This window comes from Galeopterus variegatus, unplaced genomic scaffold (assembly GCF_000696425.1).
Source record: "Galeopterus variegatus unplaced genomic scaffold, G_variegatus-3.0.2 Scaffold269, whole genome shotgun sequence".
Lineage (NCBI taxonomy): Eukaryota > Metazoa > Chordata > Mammalia > Dermoptera > Cynocephalidae > Galeopterus > Galeopterus variegatus.
Window position 1 is genome coordinate 28,219 of NW_007726380.1, and position 14,007 is coordinate 42,225.

The 14,007-nt window shown below is 54.6% G+C and overlaps 1 protein-coding gene across 1 annotated transcript in view; it reads right to left on the bottom strand.

Annotated features, from left to right (window-relative positions):
* Positions 1 to 7: 7 nt before the first annotated feature.
* Positions 8 to 14,007, bottom strand: part of VEGFA (vascular endothelial growth factor A) — a gene marked incomplete at its 5' end in the record, with an annotated part of 16,013 nt that continues 2,013 nt past the window's right edge. The window contains 7 exon segments of the mRNA XM_008566821.1: positions 8 to 1,018; positions 3,537 to 3,668; positions 4,888 to 4,959; positions 6,846 to 6,875; positions 7,432 to 7,508; positions 8,348 to 8,544; positions 11,662 to 11,710. Coding sequence (XP_008565043.1) covers positions 997 to 1,018; positions 3,537 to 3,668; positions 4,888 to 4,959; positions 6,846 to 6,875; positions 7,432 to 7,508; positions 8,348 to 8,544; positions 11,662 to 11,710 — 579 coding nt within the window.

Consider the following 14,007-nt stretch of genomic DNA (forward strand, 5'->3'; position numbering starts at 1 on the left):
GGGGGGGGGGGGGGGGGCCCGGAGAAGGCTCTTTCACCAGGCTGTTTCTTCCACCAATGTCTCTTTCTCTTCATCGGGACATCTGTCAGTGGCCTCCCGGGCAACTTGGAAGCAGGTGAGAGTAGGTGAGGGCTGCCCGGGCTTCTGAATCTTCCAGGCAGTGCCCCTAGAGCCAAGATGCCTGTGCAGCATGTAGAGGGAATCCCCAAAGCACAGCAATGTCCTGAGGCTCCCCAAACTCCTGGTGGGAGCCAGCGTCCTTGGCCCTGTACCAGTCATCCATCTGTCCATTTGACTCAGAGTAGAGGCTCAAGGCCAGGGCTGGGTTTGTCGGTGTTCCCAAAAGTGGGCCAAATTTGCCCCCGTGCCCTGGCCTTGCATGTTCCCAGGCAGGGGAGAGGACCCTGGCCTCCCTAAGAGGGACAAAAAGACCATGCCAGAGTCTTTCGCCCCATTGTCTTTCCTGTCGGGATCTGGGTAGGGACATTCTCCTCCCAACTCAAGTCCACAGCAGTCAAATACATCCAGTGAAGACACCAATAACATTATCAATGTTAATTTAAAAAAGAACATATATATATTTTATATATATAAAATATATATATATATTTATTTTTTATATATATAATATATATATAAATGTATGTATGTGGGTGGGCGTGTCTACAGGAATCCCAGAAATAAAACTCTCTAATCTTCCGGGCTCGGTGATTTAGCAGCAAGAAAAATAAAATGGCGAATCCAGTTCCAAGAGGGACCGTGCTTGGTCACCCGCCCGGGAATGCTTCTGCCGGAGTCTGGCCCTCCGGACCCAAAGTGCTTTGCGCAGTCTCCTCTTCCTTCATTTCAGGTTTCTGGATTAAGGATTGTTCTGTGGATGGTGGTGGTGGTGTGGTGGTGGTGGTGTGGTTCTGTATCGGTCATTCTGTGTCAGTCTTTCCTGGTGAGACGTCTGGTTCCCAAAACCCTGCGGGAGGCTCCTTCCTCCAGCCCGGCTCACCGCCTCGGCTTGTCGCATCTGAGGGAAATGGAAAACAAGGCTGGGGGTCAGGGCCAGGTGAGGAGGCCAAGCCATGAGGCAGGCAGCCTCCCCATTCCTGGGAGCCCTGGGTCCCTGCAGGCACCCTAAGAGCAGAGAGGATAGGGCAGGAGTGATCCTGGGACAGAAAGCCATAGTGTGAGGGAGAGAAGCAGCCCCTGCCCTCCAGGAGCCCGCTGAGCAGTAGCTGTGCTCAGAGGCTCCCTGTCTGCCCTCTAGAACTTGCACTCTAGTTAAGACAAGACAAAGACAGGAACACTTTACAAAGCAACAAATGAACAAGTACCAAAGAACAGTCCCTACTTGACATTTTAAGGGCTGATGGGTGACCAGAGCTGGATGAAGTTAATCAGGAGAGGGTCCCCGCAGAAGGAGGTTTTGCAGCTCAGTCTCTATGGGGCTGGTCTGGGGAAGAGTGGGCAGAACAGGGAGAACTCAGGGAGAACCCCCTGAGTTGGGGTGGCCAGTGAGGGGGAGAGGCTGCCTTGGGGACGTGAGGAGAGCCGGAGGGGCCTAAGGCCCCAGGAAGGTGAGGGAGCACCCCCATTTCCCATGCCCTCTCCCAGACTTGGCTGTAGGCCTCATCTCTTAAGCTGGCTGGCAGCTGCAGGCCCAGGTGTCTTTCCAATACGCTGTTTAACTCAGAGTAGGGGAGATAATTTGATGGCTTCGTTACCTCCTATTGAGGCAGAAGAGACCTCCAAGGGCTTTCTCATCCTGTCCCTGCCTCTGGGCTGATTGTCTTTAACCCTCCCCATAGTCAGCAGGAGGCAGAACAGGTCCTGCCCTCCAGGAGAGCCTGGGAATGGGGATCCTAAGCCTCTAATTTTGGGAACAGAAATTCCGAGATGCAGCCAGGTTGGGGGTTGGAAAGTCTCTGGAGGTTAGGGGTAACCTCGGTTAGGTCCAGGGTCACTTCACACATCCCCCATCTCGGACAGCCTCTTTGCAGAATCATCACCACAGAAACCCTAAAATGTCACATCCCTTATCTTCCCTGAAGCCCCCTGGATTGAGACCCTTCATCCAGCACCAAGAAACACAGAACCCCACACTGACAACCCAGGGCCTCATCTCCAGCGTCCTCTGAGCATCCACAAGCCACAAGGACAATGGAGGGGGGGAAGGGACACCCCCTAAGGACTCTATTAATGGGGCCTCTGGACTAGCTGGGGGTACCCTGGCCCTACCTTGGGAATCCCCCTAAAAGCCCCTCCTCCCTGGGTGAAGCTCACCCTGCCCAAAGGGCCTCGCTCACTTTGAGCACAGGCCCACTTGGTAAAGAACGTGAGTCAAGGGGCCGGCCCGTGGCTCACTCGGTAGAGTGCGGTGCTGAAAACACCAAGGCCATGGGTTCGGATCCCACATAGGGATGGCCGGTTTGCTCACTGGGTGAGCGTGGTGCTGACAGCACCAAGTCAAGGGTTAAGATCCCCTTACCGGTCATCTTTGAAAAAAAAAAAAAAAAAAAAAAAAAAGAACGTGAGTCAAGGCATCAAAAGACAGCCAGTCATCTGTCACAGCCCTGTGCTCATGACCTCACCCCAGAGCTGGGTCATGTATTAACTCACACACTTGACACTTCCTTGGTCCCATCATGGACAAGACACAGAAGTACAGGCTCCTGAGAGTCACAAAGGTAAAGAGGCCGAGGCCCAGGCCCAGAAGTTCACAGTCTAATGATAGGAGAGTGAGCATGGCCCGCTCCCTCCACCCATCCCGGGGGCATTTGGAAATATGTGGGTTGTCTGGGGTTGTCACTATAATTGGTGGAGGGTAAAGGTACCTAGTATCCTCGGATATTCAATCTCCTACAAAGTGTAGGAAGAACCGCCCCATCCTAAACCAACAGCCACAGCCCTTGCCTTTAGGGAGCCCGAGTCTGAGGGGAGACACAGCCCAGTCCTCAGGGAGCTTCAGCCTGATGGCGAGACACAGCCCTGTCCTCAGGGAGCCCCAGCTTCAGGGAGAGACACAGCCTTGTCCTGGGGGAGCCCCAGCTTCAAGTGGAGACACAGCCCTGCTTCCATGGAGAAACCCTGAAGAGATGAGAAGCCCAGCCATGCAGACTTCAGAGGGTGGTGACAAGGCCTGAGTGAGAATGTTTACACCTTGTAGACATGGTACCACACCTAGAAGGGCTCTCAGTTTCTTAGTATTAGTATCAGAGGTAGTAGTAACAACATCAGGACCAACAGCCACCACAAGCAGCAGGACCACAGGACACAACACACACTTGCGTCCATACCACCACATGAAGCCACACCAGCCTATCCACTCAGGCAACCAGGGCAACCTCTAAACAGGCCTCACCAGGCCAACCAGTGCCTGTGGCCCACCACAGAGGCCTCACGAGCAGAGAAGGCAGCAATCACCAGGAAGGCAGCTAGAAGCCGAGCAAGCAGCTGGCGCCTCTCAGGCGTGCGCTCCCTCTCTCTCTCTCTCCCCATCTCTGTGGGATGCCCCTCTCTGACTCGCTTGCCCTCTGGGAACCAACCTGCAAGTACGTTCGTTTAACTCAAGCTGCCTCGCCTTGCAACGTGAGTCTGTGTTTTTGCAGGAACATTTACACGTCTGCGGATCTTGTACAAACAAATGCTTTCTCCGCTCTGAGCAAGGCCCACAGGGACTGCAAAAAGGCAAAAGGAAAGACATCTAAGCTAGAGCATCAGCAGAAAGAGAGAAAAAAAATACCATGCAACACCCTCTAACACATCCGCAGCTGAGTGCCCCCCAACCCCCACCCCCAGCTCGTCGGTCCCCACACCCTTCTACACCCTGGAAGGCTCCGAGCACTACAGCAGAAGACAGAGAGAGCGGCATAAAGAGGTAGCACTGGCTAGGACACCTCCCTGCAGGGACAGGCGGGCAAAGACGGGCAGAGAGTGCAGGAAGAGGGCTGCCACAAGGGGCAGTGATGTGTCCCAGGGAAACAAGTACAAGTCTCAGGCCACAAGGCCCCAGTGCTGCTGCCCCCAGAAGAGCACACCTTGACTCTTCACCTACTGGGGACAGCTATCAGGGTCACTGAGATCGTCCTGTGCAAGGGCTTATGATCCCTCCACCAAAGGTGGGTTAAAGTTGGGCATGATGAGAAGGTAAGCCCAGAGGCAGTGTCCACAGGCTGAGGGCCAAGCCACTGGTGGCCAAAGGGCCCAGGGTAGGGCCACCATAGCCTCCAACCCAGAGGAAGAAGCCACCCTACAGGGAGGATTCTGTGGGTGCCATGCACTGGGCTGGCATAGGGGCTTCCCCTCCAGAGCCCCAAGGCCACGAGGAGCCAAGGCACTTTACCAGACGAGGAGGGGCCGTCACCTGGTGCTTGACCCCATGCAAGCTCCTTCTTCAGCTGACAACAGGCTGCATCTGGCCATTTGTACCCCTTCCTCACACCACGTCTGTCCTCCCCACTACCCTCCACTTCCAGGCAAGTGCAAGAGCCTAGACCAGTGGAAACCAGTTGGGTGAGCAGGCACCAGTGCCCAGCCCCCACGTCCAGCTCCTGTGCCAACATGGGCCCATCACCAGTGCCCAGTGGGTGAGAGAAAGTCGGTGCCCAGCCAAGCCAGAGTCCCCTCCCTGAATCTTCCAGGCCCTCTCACCCACCCCACCCACCCAACCCAACCCTGGACCAGCAATGCCACCACCAATTCTACCCATTGGTGCTAATTAGTGGAGTGAGAATGAGAGAGAGAGAGATACTGGGGCCAGGAGGGAAGGATGACAGCAGCGGTGGGTTCTGGAGGGTGCCAAGGGAGGGAGGCAGTGTTAAGGGGTACTGCAGGCAGGAGCTTGATTGAGGGCCAGGGAGACCCCAGGGAATTAGACAGCAGCGGGCACCAACGTACACGCTCCAGGATTTATACCAGGATTTCTTGCGCTTTCGTTTTTGCCCCTTTCCCTTTCCTCGAACTGATTTTCTGGAAAATAAAAAAACAGAGACAGACAGGGAGAGAGCAAGGGGAAGGGGAGAGCGAAAGAAGCAGTGAGGAGGGCAGGGGTGGGGACAACCAAAGCCGTCAGGTCCCACTCCCTGGAGCAAGGTGTTGGGGAAGCAGGGGTCTCAGGAAAGCGTGCACTCCAACACGCATGTGCACGTTTGGGCAGCATGCACTGGATGGCTCCTTCTTCTCCTTACTTTGCCCACCTCAGGGTGGCAAACCCAGTCCCTTCCAAGACTTTGGGTGTGGAGCAAAGACTGGATGGAGGGCACAGGACCCAAGGGTCTCCATGCTCATGGCAGCTCCTGGTCCCAGGCAGGGTCAGAGCCCCAAGAGTGGACTCTTTGCCCAGCAACCTTGATCAAGTCTGACCCTGAAGGTCAGGGGGCTACAAAAGGTAGGGCTAGCTTTAGGGAAAAAATCAGAGACCTGATTTGATGGGAGCTGGGGGAACTGGCTGTGCTTTGAGCACCATCTGTCTTCATTTCCAAGTACAATAGCACGAGGGTTCTTCCAAGGGCCCTGCCTCTGGGATCCTGGTGTTGGGGAGCAACTACCTTGGGAGCTGGCACAATACTGAGAGCAGCACATGAAAGGCACCAGCCGCCCAGCCATCACCTGGACTAAAAGGTGGGGCTGGGTGCCCTGGTGCCCCAGGCAGGAGGTAGGGTGGGGTGGGAGTTAGGGAGTGCTGGGGAGGAGAGGCCTGGGGGGTACTTGGCAGGGAGTTTTCTCCCCAGCCTGTCAAAGCCTGCTACACCATCTCACCAGACTCTCTTCTGAGCCCAGGCGAGCCCCCCACTGTCCCTATGGGCAAAGCAGGCATTTGGGGATCAGGCAATGGGGGCAGGCTGTAGCCTGTCCCCCTCAAGGGAACCAGCACTCTCCACGCCTGCCAGGCTTGAGAGAACACACCTCAGAACGTCTATCACAGGGGAAGGAAGGAGGGGTAGAGGGGACCGAGAAGGCCAAATCTGCTCCCCCTCAGGAGAAAGCACTGGAAGGATGGAAGGAGGAGGGACTTCATTCTAATTCTCTCTCTCTCTCTCTCTCTCTCTCTCTCTCTCTCAGCCTTGCTTTGGTAGCCACAGTAATCCTGGAAACTGGGGCTTAGGAAAGAGGCAAGAGTTTAAGGCCTAGGAGGCTTCAACATCCCTAGAGTGTTGGGGGCAGACAGGATGGTGGAGGGGAGGCAGGTAGCAGGGCACAGGTGCTCTTTCTCAGTCTCTTTCCCTGCAAGTTTGTCCCGATGCACACCCAGTCTTGAAGGCTCAGTGCACCCAGACCTTACCACCCACCCTATCCTGACCCAATCCTCCGCGCTGAGCAACTGGAAGCCTCAGAAAATGATCAACATTCAACATTCTCTCCCTGACCAAGAGGGCTGCATGCTTGCCGCCTGCCCCGCTCCTGTAGAGGCGTGCACCAAGAAACCCCCCAGCCAGCCCCAAATCCAACTACACCACCACAGTGGCCACCAAAAGAGGCCGTTTCCTCTGACACACAAAAGCTGGCCTCTTTGCTCCCTCTCCCCGCTGTGTGTGCCCTAGAGCAAGCCAGGGAGCCAGTGTCCACATTGCCGCCTGACATACCGAAACAGCAAGTCCTGGCGAGGAATGATCTGGAGACCTGGAAGGCATCGTCTCTTCCAGGGAAATGCCAGGCTCCAGGCTGGGTTTTCTCACTAACCCTGGAGCCATAATCCTGGAGTTGGCTCCATCCCACTGCTGTCACCACAAGTCTCCCACGAGACCAACTCCCTGACCCAGTGAGGCCATCCGAGCCCCTGACAGAGGAAGCCAAGAGCCCCAGACCAAGACAACCGGCAAAGGAGAGGGAGAAGGGCTAAAATCACGACCACTTACTTTTCTTGCCTTGCTCTGTCCTTCTTTGATCTGCAATGGGTAGGGAAAGAGAAAAGAACGCAACAGAAGGGTTAAAATGGTGATGATAATGATAGAGATAATAATAGTAAAAACAACACAGTGTTTATGACATAGCAACACTATTTTAAACCCTTTTCAGACGAGGGTACTTCAAAAAGTTCGTGGAGTATGGTTTTTGTTTTTGTTTTGTTTTTTGGCAGCTGGCCAGTACAGGGATTGAACCCTGGACCTTGGTGTCATCAGCACCACATTCTAACCAACTGAGCTAACCAGCCGGCCCTTGAAAAAGTTCATGGAAAGATTCGTATTATCTTTTAATTCTATTTTCCATGAACTTTTTAAAGTATCCTCGTATAAGAAAGAACTCACTTAATGCTATGAAGTACATACTATTATTGTGCCCATTTTACAGCTGTGGAAACTAAGGCACATTGAAGTAAAATGCCCAAGGTCATACAGTTAGAAGGTGGACACGGGCTAACAAGTGCAATGTGCTTAACCCTGGTGCAGATCAGGCACCCTGTAGCCACTTATTGAATGAATGAATCCATGACTCCATCCTCACCTGCATTCACATTTGCTGTGCTGTAGGAAGCTCATCTCTCCTATGTGCTGGCCTTGATGAGGTTTGACCCGCATAATCTGGAGAGGAAGGAAGCAGATCACAGAAGTTAGTGACCCAGCCAGCCATACCCAGGTGGGACACTCCCTGGGCTCCTGCCACTCAGCACCCAGGGGTTCTACAGAGCAAGGATGGGTGTTGGAGGTAGGAGGGACCAGGAGCTCTAGCAGGAAAGAGCCTGAGGCCCACCCCAACTCCCCCAATCCTGCTGGCCTCAAGGAGCCCCTGCTCCTCTTGAGGGTAGACATGGCTACAAGGGTTGGCCAGGCTGGGAATTCAAATCCTGATTTCTCACCACTCCCCAGCCCCTTCCCTCCTTTCATCCCTTCTAGGCTCACCACCCTGACCCCTAGTAGCTACCCAAGAGCCCCTCCTTCCCTGTGTCTCAGAACTCCCTCCCACCCTGTCTGGACTGAGATGTGCCCTATCAACAGGTAGCACCAAAAGACTGGCTTTTTAAACTCTCCATGAACCAGGCTCATCCAGCCTCCCAAATAAAGCCCCCAGGTGGGGAGGTTCTTTAGGGTGCTTTCCAAGAAAAGAAGAGAGGAGCCCCTGTCACAGGCATCAGTCCCCTCCTGAGCCCAGGGGGCAAAAGTCAGGGAGGAGAAAGAGGTGATTGGGGCTTGCTGGGAACCTAGGCTGGGAAATGCACGCATCTTCTTCCCCAAAGAAGAAAAGAAACCCACCACACTTCCCCACCCTACCCAGAGGGGTCCAACTCAGAGGCAGGAGCTGGGCAAGGCAAATCTGGCTCCTCCTTGCAAGAGCTTTTCCGGAAAGGGCCTGGGACCACCTGTTCCCAAAATCTAACGCCCCTCCCTATACCCCCCTTCCCCTGTTCTCCACAGGTGCCCACCTGCATGGTGATGTTGAACTCCTCAGTGGGCACACACTCCAGGTTCTCATCATTGCAGCAGCCCCCACACCGCATCAGGGCCACACAGGACGGCCTGAAGATGTACTCAACCTCATCAGGGTATTCCTGGAAGATTTCTACCAGGGTCTCAATCGGACGGCAGTAGCTGCGCTGGAAGACGTCCATGAATTTCACCACTGCATGGGAGGGGGTAACACGTGAGCCCAGTGTGTGGCATAAAAGATAGCCAGCCCCTATCTCCTCCCAGCTCTGTAAGGCCAGTCCTCAGGGCTCCTATGACAGGTACCCACTATCAGGCAAGTCCTTCCAAAAATCTAACTTAAGTCCCTCCTGCTATGGTTGAAGCACTTCCCGAAGCTTTCCACCATCAACACTGGTGAAGGCCTGTTTTTATTCCAAAGATTACACAAGGCTGTCAAGTTCCAATGGAGATGGTCTGCCACATCTGATCCCCCTTGCCTCATCGTGACAGCTGAGCCAATTCCTAAGGCAACCTTGATGCCAGAGGACAGTTTGAATATGCGTACAACTGTTGGGGGTGTTCTAAGCTTCCCCTGAAAGGGGGAACAGCCAGCTTTGCCAAGCTAGTCTCTAGTTTCCTACAACCTCCCTACAGTCACTTCCATACATCAACCATCCCCACCACCATTTACTGAGCACTTATTACATTCTGGGCACTGTGTACAGTAGTCCATAATCACCACATCACACAATTCTCCCCACATGGTACTATTAGACACTACTGGAATTCCATTTTACAAATGGGGAAATGGAAGCTCAGAGAAGCTAAGTAATTTGCCCCAAGGCCACACTGCTAGTAAATGGTAGAGTTAGAATCAGCTCTGACATCAAAGCTTTCCCAAGCTTATGTCAAGCAAAGACAGAGGAAAAGCTTCCAGAGGCACCTCGCCACCTGCCAGCACCGCCCACCACCCCCACTCCAGACACGGGCTGAGGAGAGGGTGGGCATCAGTACAGGGGCTGGGCCCTCCTGGAACCAACAGGTGGCAGTGGGCGGGCACGTTGTGCCAGCCCTGCCAGGCACAGATAACCCCGCCCAAGAGGGCAAACTGCTTGCATCACGGAAAAAACAGTGCTGCCACTGCAGCCACGGAGCATTTCTAGAAGCTGATCCGGAGGGAGACCAGGGTAAAGACAGTTTCCCAGACTGGCCGTGGAGCCTGGGATGCACTGGAGCATGAAGGGGTAATTCTGGGCCACAGGGGCGGGGTCTTTGAGAATAAGTAAATGCAGGACTCTGGCATAACTACTCCAAATTGTGGCCCGGCCTACCACTCCCATCACACATACCCCCACTACCACACTGCAATCCTGTCCCTGAAATGAGTTACCCTACGGGAGGGAAGCTAATGAAGAGGCCCAGGCTCTGACCATGACTTGGTGTGACCTTGGGCAGATCCCTCCCCTCTCTGGGCCTCCGATTCTGCTCATCTGTAGAAGCGAGTTGGGCTGATCTCAAAAGACACTAAAACGGAGGCAGAAACATGGGGTTTTGTCTTCCATTTCCAGCCCTGAGAACACAAAGTGCCCTTTTCTCAGCCCGAGTAACAGAAAGTGTGGAACTTCACTGAGGCATCTTAAGTGCAAGTCCCATAGACTGCCGCCCTACCCAGAGACCGCAGCTGAGCCTCCCCCTCACCCCTCCCTCCAAGTTTTGTTTTCCAGAAGGGTAAAGGAAGATGAGACCCAGAGGTCTGTACAATAGGTTGGTCAAGGAGAATCTGGGGAGTTGAAGAGAAAGTGGGAGAAGGCCACAGGTGTGACAAAGGAAAGGAGAAAAGCAGGGGAACCCAAGCCAGTCTGAAGTCTCTACTCCTGTCCAAAGGGCACAGAATCCTTCTCTACCCCCAAAGTGTTAATGTAAATTGTCATCAATAAAAGTAAATAAGACCAGAGATCTGAATAAGTCATTTTTTTAAGCCAAGTCTGTATTGAAGGAGGTGACAAATCAAGAATTTTTGAACTGATGCTTTATCATGATTGGGACAGAAGTGGCCAGGCTTGTGGCCCCACCCAGCAGAGGACAGCAGAAAGGTCTGATCTGGGCAATGGGGTTGTAGCTGAGGGTAAAAAGACTTAGGCTGGGAATTCCTTCAAAAAGCTTCTCCCTAGAATCCCCAAGGCCCATGGGAGGTGGGGGGGCAACTTCCACCCTTTGCACTCCAGCCACTGCCTCCAAGGACAGCTGTCTTCTGCACAGGGCGTATACACATATACACTCCAACATCAGGCTTTCGTGGTTTTCCTCATTTATCGCAGACAACCGTTTCTCCAGCAAACAAAGACCATTTGTCTTGCTTCTTTCTCCCAGACCACAGAGACCACTAGGAAGCTGAAGGGGGTAAGTGGCACACTAGGAGCAGAGTGCCTGTTAGTGGCACAGGCCAGGGAGTGGCTGGGAGGCCAGGCCCTGGGCCAAGGAAAGGGCTCCTGGGGTGGGGAAGGAGCAGGCAGAACTAGCTGGCCATCACCACTCCTGGCTGCTACCCCAGCCACACTGGATTTGGGTCAGAGAAACTCGCCTGGAAGAAGACCCCACGGCCTTCCTTCCCCAAAGGTGGGGAACTGGGAAAGTGTCTTCAAGCTGAAGCAGAGGCCACATTTGGTGGTGGGGGGAGCCTGGGCCTCCCCAGAGAAATGGGAGGATCCCTGTCCTCCAAACCACAGTGGAACAAAAGGCAGACAGACTCGGGATGCGGGGTGGGGGGGCGCCTGGGAGTTACAGCCAGCCCTCTGCTGGCCCAGGAGGGAAGTTCACAGCACCCAAACCTAGTCCACCCACAGGGACTTTCTCTACACGCAAAGAATGCAAACTAGGGGGTGGGGAGAATCCCATTAGGCTGGACCCTGCACCTCCAGCTTACACAGGAAGGGTCACAGCCCCCACAGGAGGGACATGGCTGGGTAGGAAGTGACACTGAACATCCATCCTCCCCTGGGAGCAGGAGGGACAAGGGATACCTCTTCTGACATCTGGAATCCCTGAACACTGTCTTCCTGGTCTATGTTCATGACTCCCTCTCCAAATAAAATTTTATTGGGAAGAACAGAAGAAAAAGGCAACAAGTTCTATTTCTAGCAGAGGCCTGAACAGAGGAAAGAGTCCTCAAGAAACTGAAGGGTTAATCTCATGGTGCTCACCTCTATTTCTCGATCCAGATATTTCGGTGCCCCTCCCCCTTCCCCACAACAGGCCTGAAAAGAAGGAATTGGGCCTCCACACCTATCCCCTGGGAGGACAGGGGACTCCATCTAAGAGCCAGGGGACTCACCTTCATGGGGTTTCTGCCCTCCTTCTGCCATGGGCGCAGCCTGGGACCACTAAGGACAGAACAAAGAGCAAATCATAGGCAGGAGTGCAAAGGCCCAGCCACGCGCCCCTATGCCCTCCCTAAATCTCTCCCAGCCCACAGCCTCTAGCTTCTCCAAGGCTTCTGAGTCAAAAGGGGCATAGCCCAAGGACCCCGCAGGCACAGAGCACACCCACCACCCCCAGACTGCTCCAATTCTAAAACCAAGGAAGTTAAAGACTAACTAGATGTTGGGGTATGGGGAGCTCAAAATGCAGGAGAAAAACACCAGGGTGCTGCACTGTCCAGGTCCCCTGTCCCTTCCCCACAATCTCTCTCCTTGCTCTCACTGCCCCCCGATTCCCTGGTCCAAAGCCATGGGTATGTATTAAGGTCAAATAGGAGGACAAATCTGGACTGGGGCAGAAAGGAAAGACTGGGGGCGAGAAAAACAACATGGTGACCTTCTCCTGCTGACATGACAAATACCAGGGTGAGCTGGTGTTGGAGAGGGAGGGGGGTGCAGAGGACCGAAGGGCACCAACCACCCTCCCCCATCCTAACTCTCTAGTCCTGGAGAATATCCAGCATACCCACAGGTGTTTTAGAGGGTTAAAACCTGGCAGGAAACCCTGGGGGAGAAGAGAACCCCATTTTCCTGCCAGCACAAATCTCCCCACAGCCTGAGTATATTTCCAAAACCCTACCAGCCTCCCACTCCCACCTTGTTCCCTGGTTTCTTCTCCCTCCCACAGTGAGGGGGTCCCAAGCCCCTCTCACCTGGGCACCTTCCTCAAATGCAACCAGGGAAGCCTAGTATGCCTTAGCACTGCCCGGCCCCTAGGGGGCCCCCTGCACTACCCTAGGCCTGAGGCCTGCCCTAACCCTCCCCAGCCTGGCCAGATCATTCCTCCCCTCCCCAGAAGCTGTGAAGGTCAATAAGCACAACCATGTGGACCTGACAGCACCAAGCAAGCAAAGGTTTCTCCTAGCCCTTCATGGGGTCTCCAGTTCTCACCAACTCCCCACCCCACTTGCTCCTTTTGCAGAGCAGATCCAGAGCAAGGAGCTACCCTCTAGCACACAGAACTCCAGACTCTGCTGGGAAGGAGTCCTACTGTCTGTCTGTCTCTCTCTCCTTCCCACACACCCACAATACAACCCACCCAGGTACCCCAGCCTTGGCCCCAGGGCCAAGGTCAGAGAAAGTCCCTTCCAAGGGAAGATAACAGACCCCAGACTCCCAGCTGGACAGCCTCCCTCAGGGACCCCCTGGATTCAGCACCTCAGCCCCTCACCCACCTCCACAACACTCCCTGGCTTCCCACTGCCAACATTCTCCCTATGCCCTCCACTCCTCCTGGACCCAACGAGGAAAGGGGACAGAAACTTCATACCCCCTCCAAGGCCAGGGGGCACCGGAGGGGCAGTTCTAGACAGGGAGGGGCCAGGTGCCCTTCTCTGGGGGCCTCTGAAGGTCACACTGTGGCCAGGCAGCTACTCCTCCCCCTCCCCCCCACTTGGAGGCCTGAAGCCAAGGCCTTTGTGCCAGGGTCTGAGGAACTCCTGGTGGTGGCAGGGACCCCTGCCCAACTTCCTTCTGCCTCCTCTCCAAGGGTACTCTGCTGAGGGAGGGTTAAGAGAGGGTTAAGGAAAGGACCTCTTCGGTGGCTTTGAGAAGCAAGTTGGGTGGGCAAGTTTGGAGTTCAAAAACACCTGCTCCGATGCTGCATTTCACCAGGACAAAGTGTGTGTGCAAGGCTGGCAGGCACTCCTTCCAAGGGTTCAGGAAGAACTATCCCCACGCTGTCCATGTCACGGCAAATTTCAAACCATTTTTCTACAAAGGGTAGAGTGGGGTAATGCCACTCTTTAAACTCTCCCTTCGCCCACCCTCATAAAAGCTAAAGCACAGCTCACTCGGAACTGTTGGGGAGGAAAGGGAGCACACTGTCACCAAATCCGGACTTTCGTAGAGTCTCAACAAAGCACTCGGGTGGGCTCGGCACCCCGACTCCTGACAGTGATCATCCTTTCCCTGGACTCTGGGGCCGGAGAGGGGTTAGATGGGTCTTCTCAGCAGAGAGAAGCAAAAAATAAAGGGTGGCAGGGGCTTCTCTACACGCTAGGGAGGAAATGGTAAAAGTGGGAAGGGGCGTCAGGATACTCCTTCTAGCACAGGGCAGGGGTAGGAGCTGTGGAGGTCGGGAAAGGATAGAGACGGTTCTCCGGGTCCCCGGGCTGGGGCTACCTAGAGAGGTCACCTTCCCGCGGAGGGCCGGCGGGGGGAGGGGCGCCGCTCGCCGCCCCGGGCTCCCAGCTCGGGTA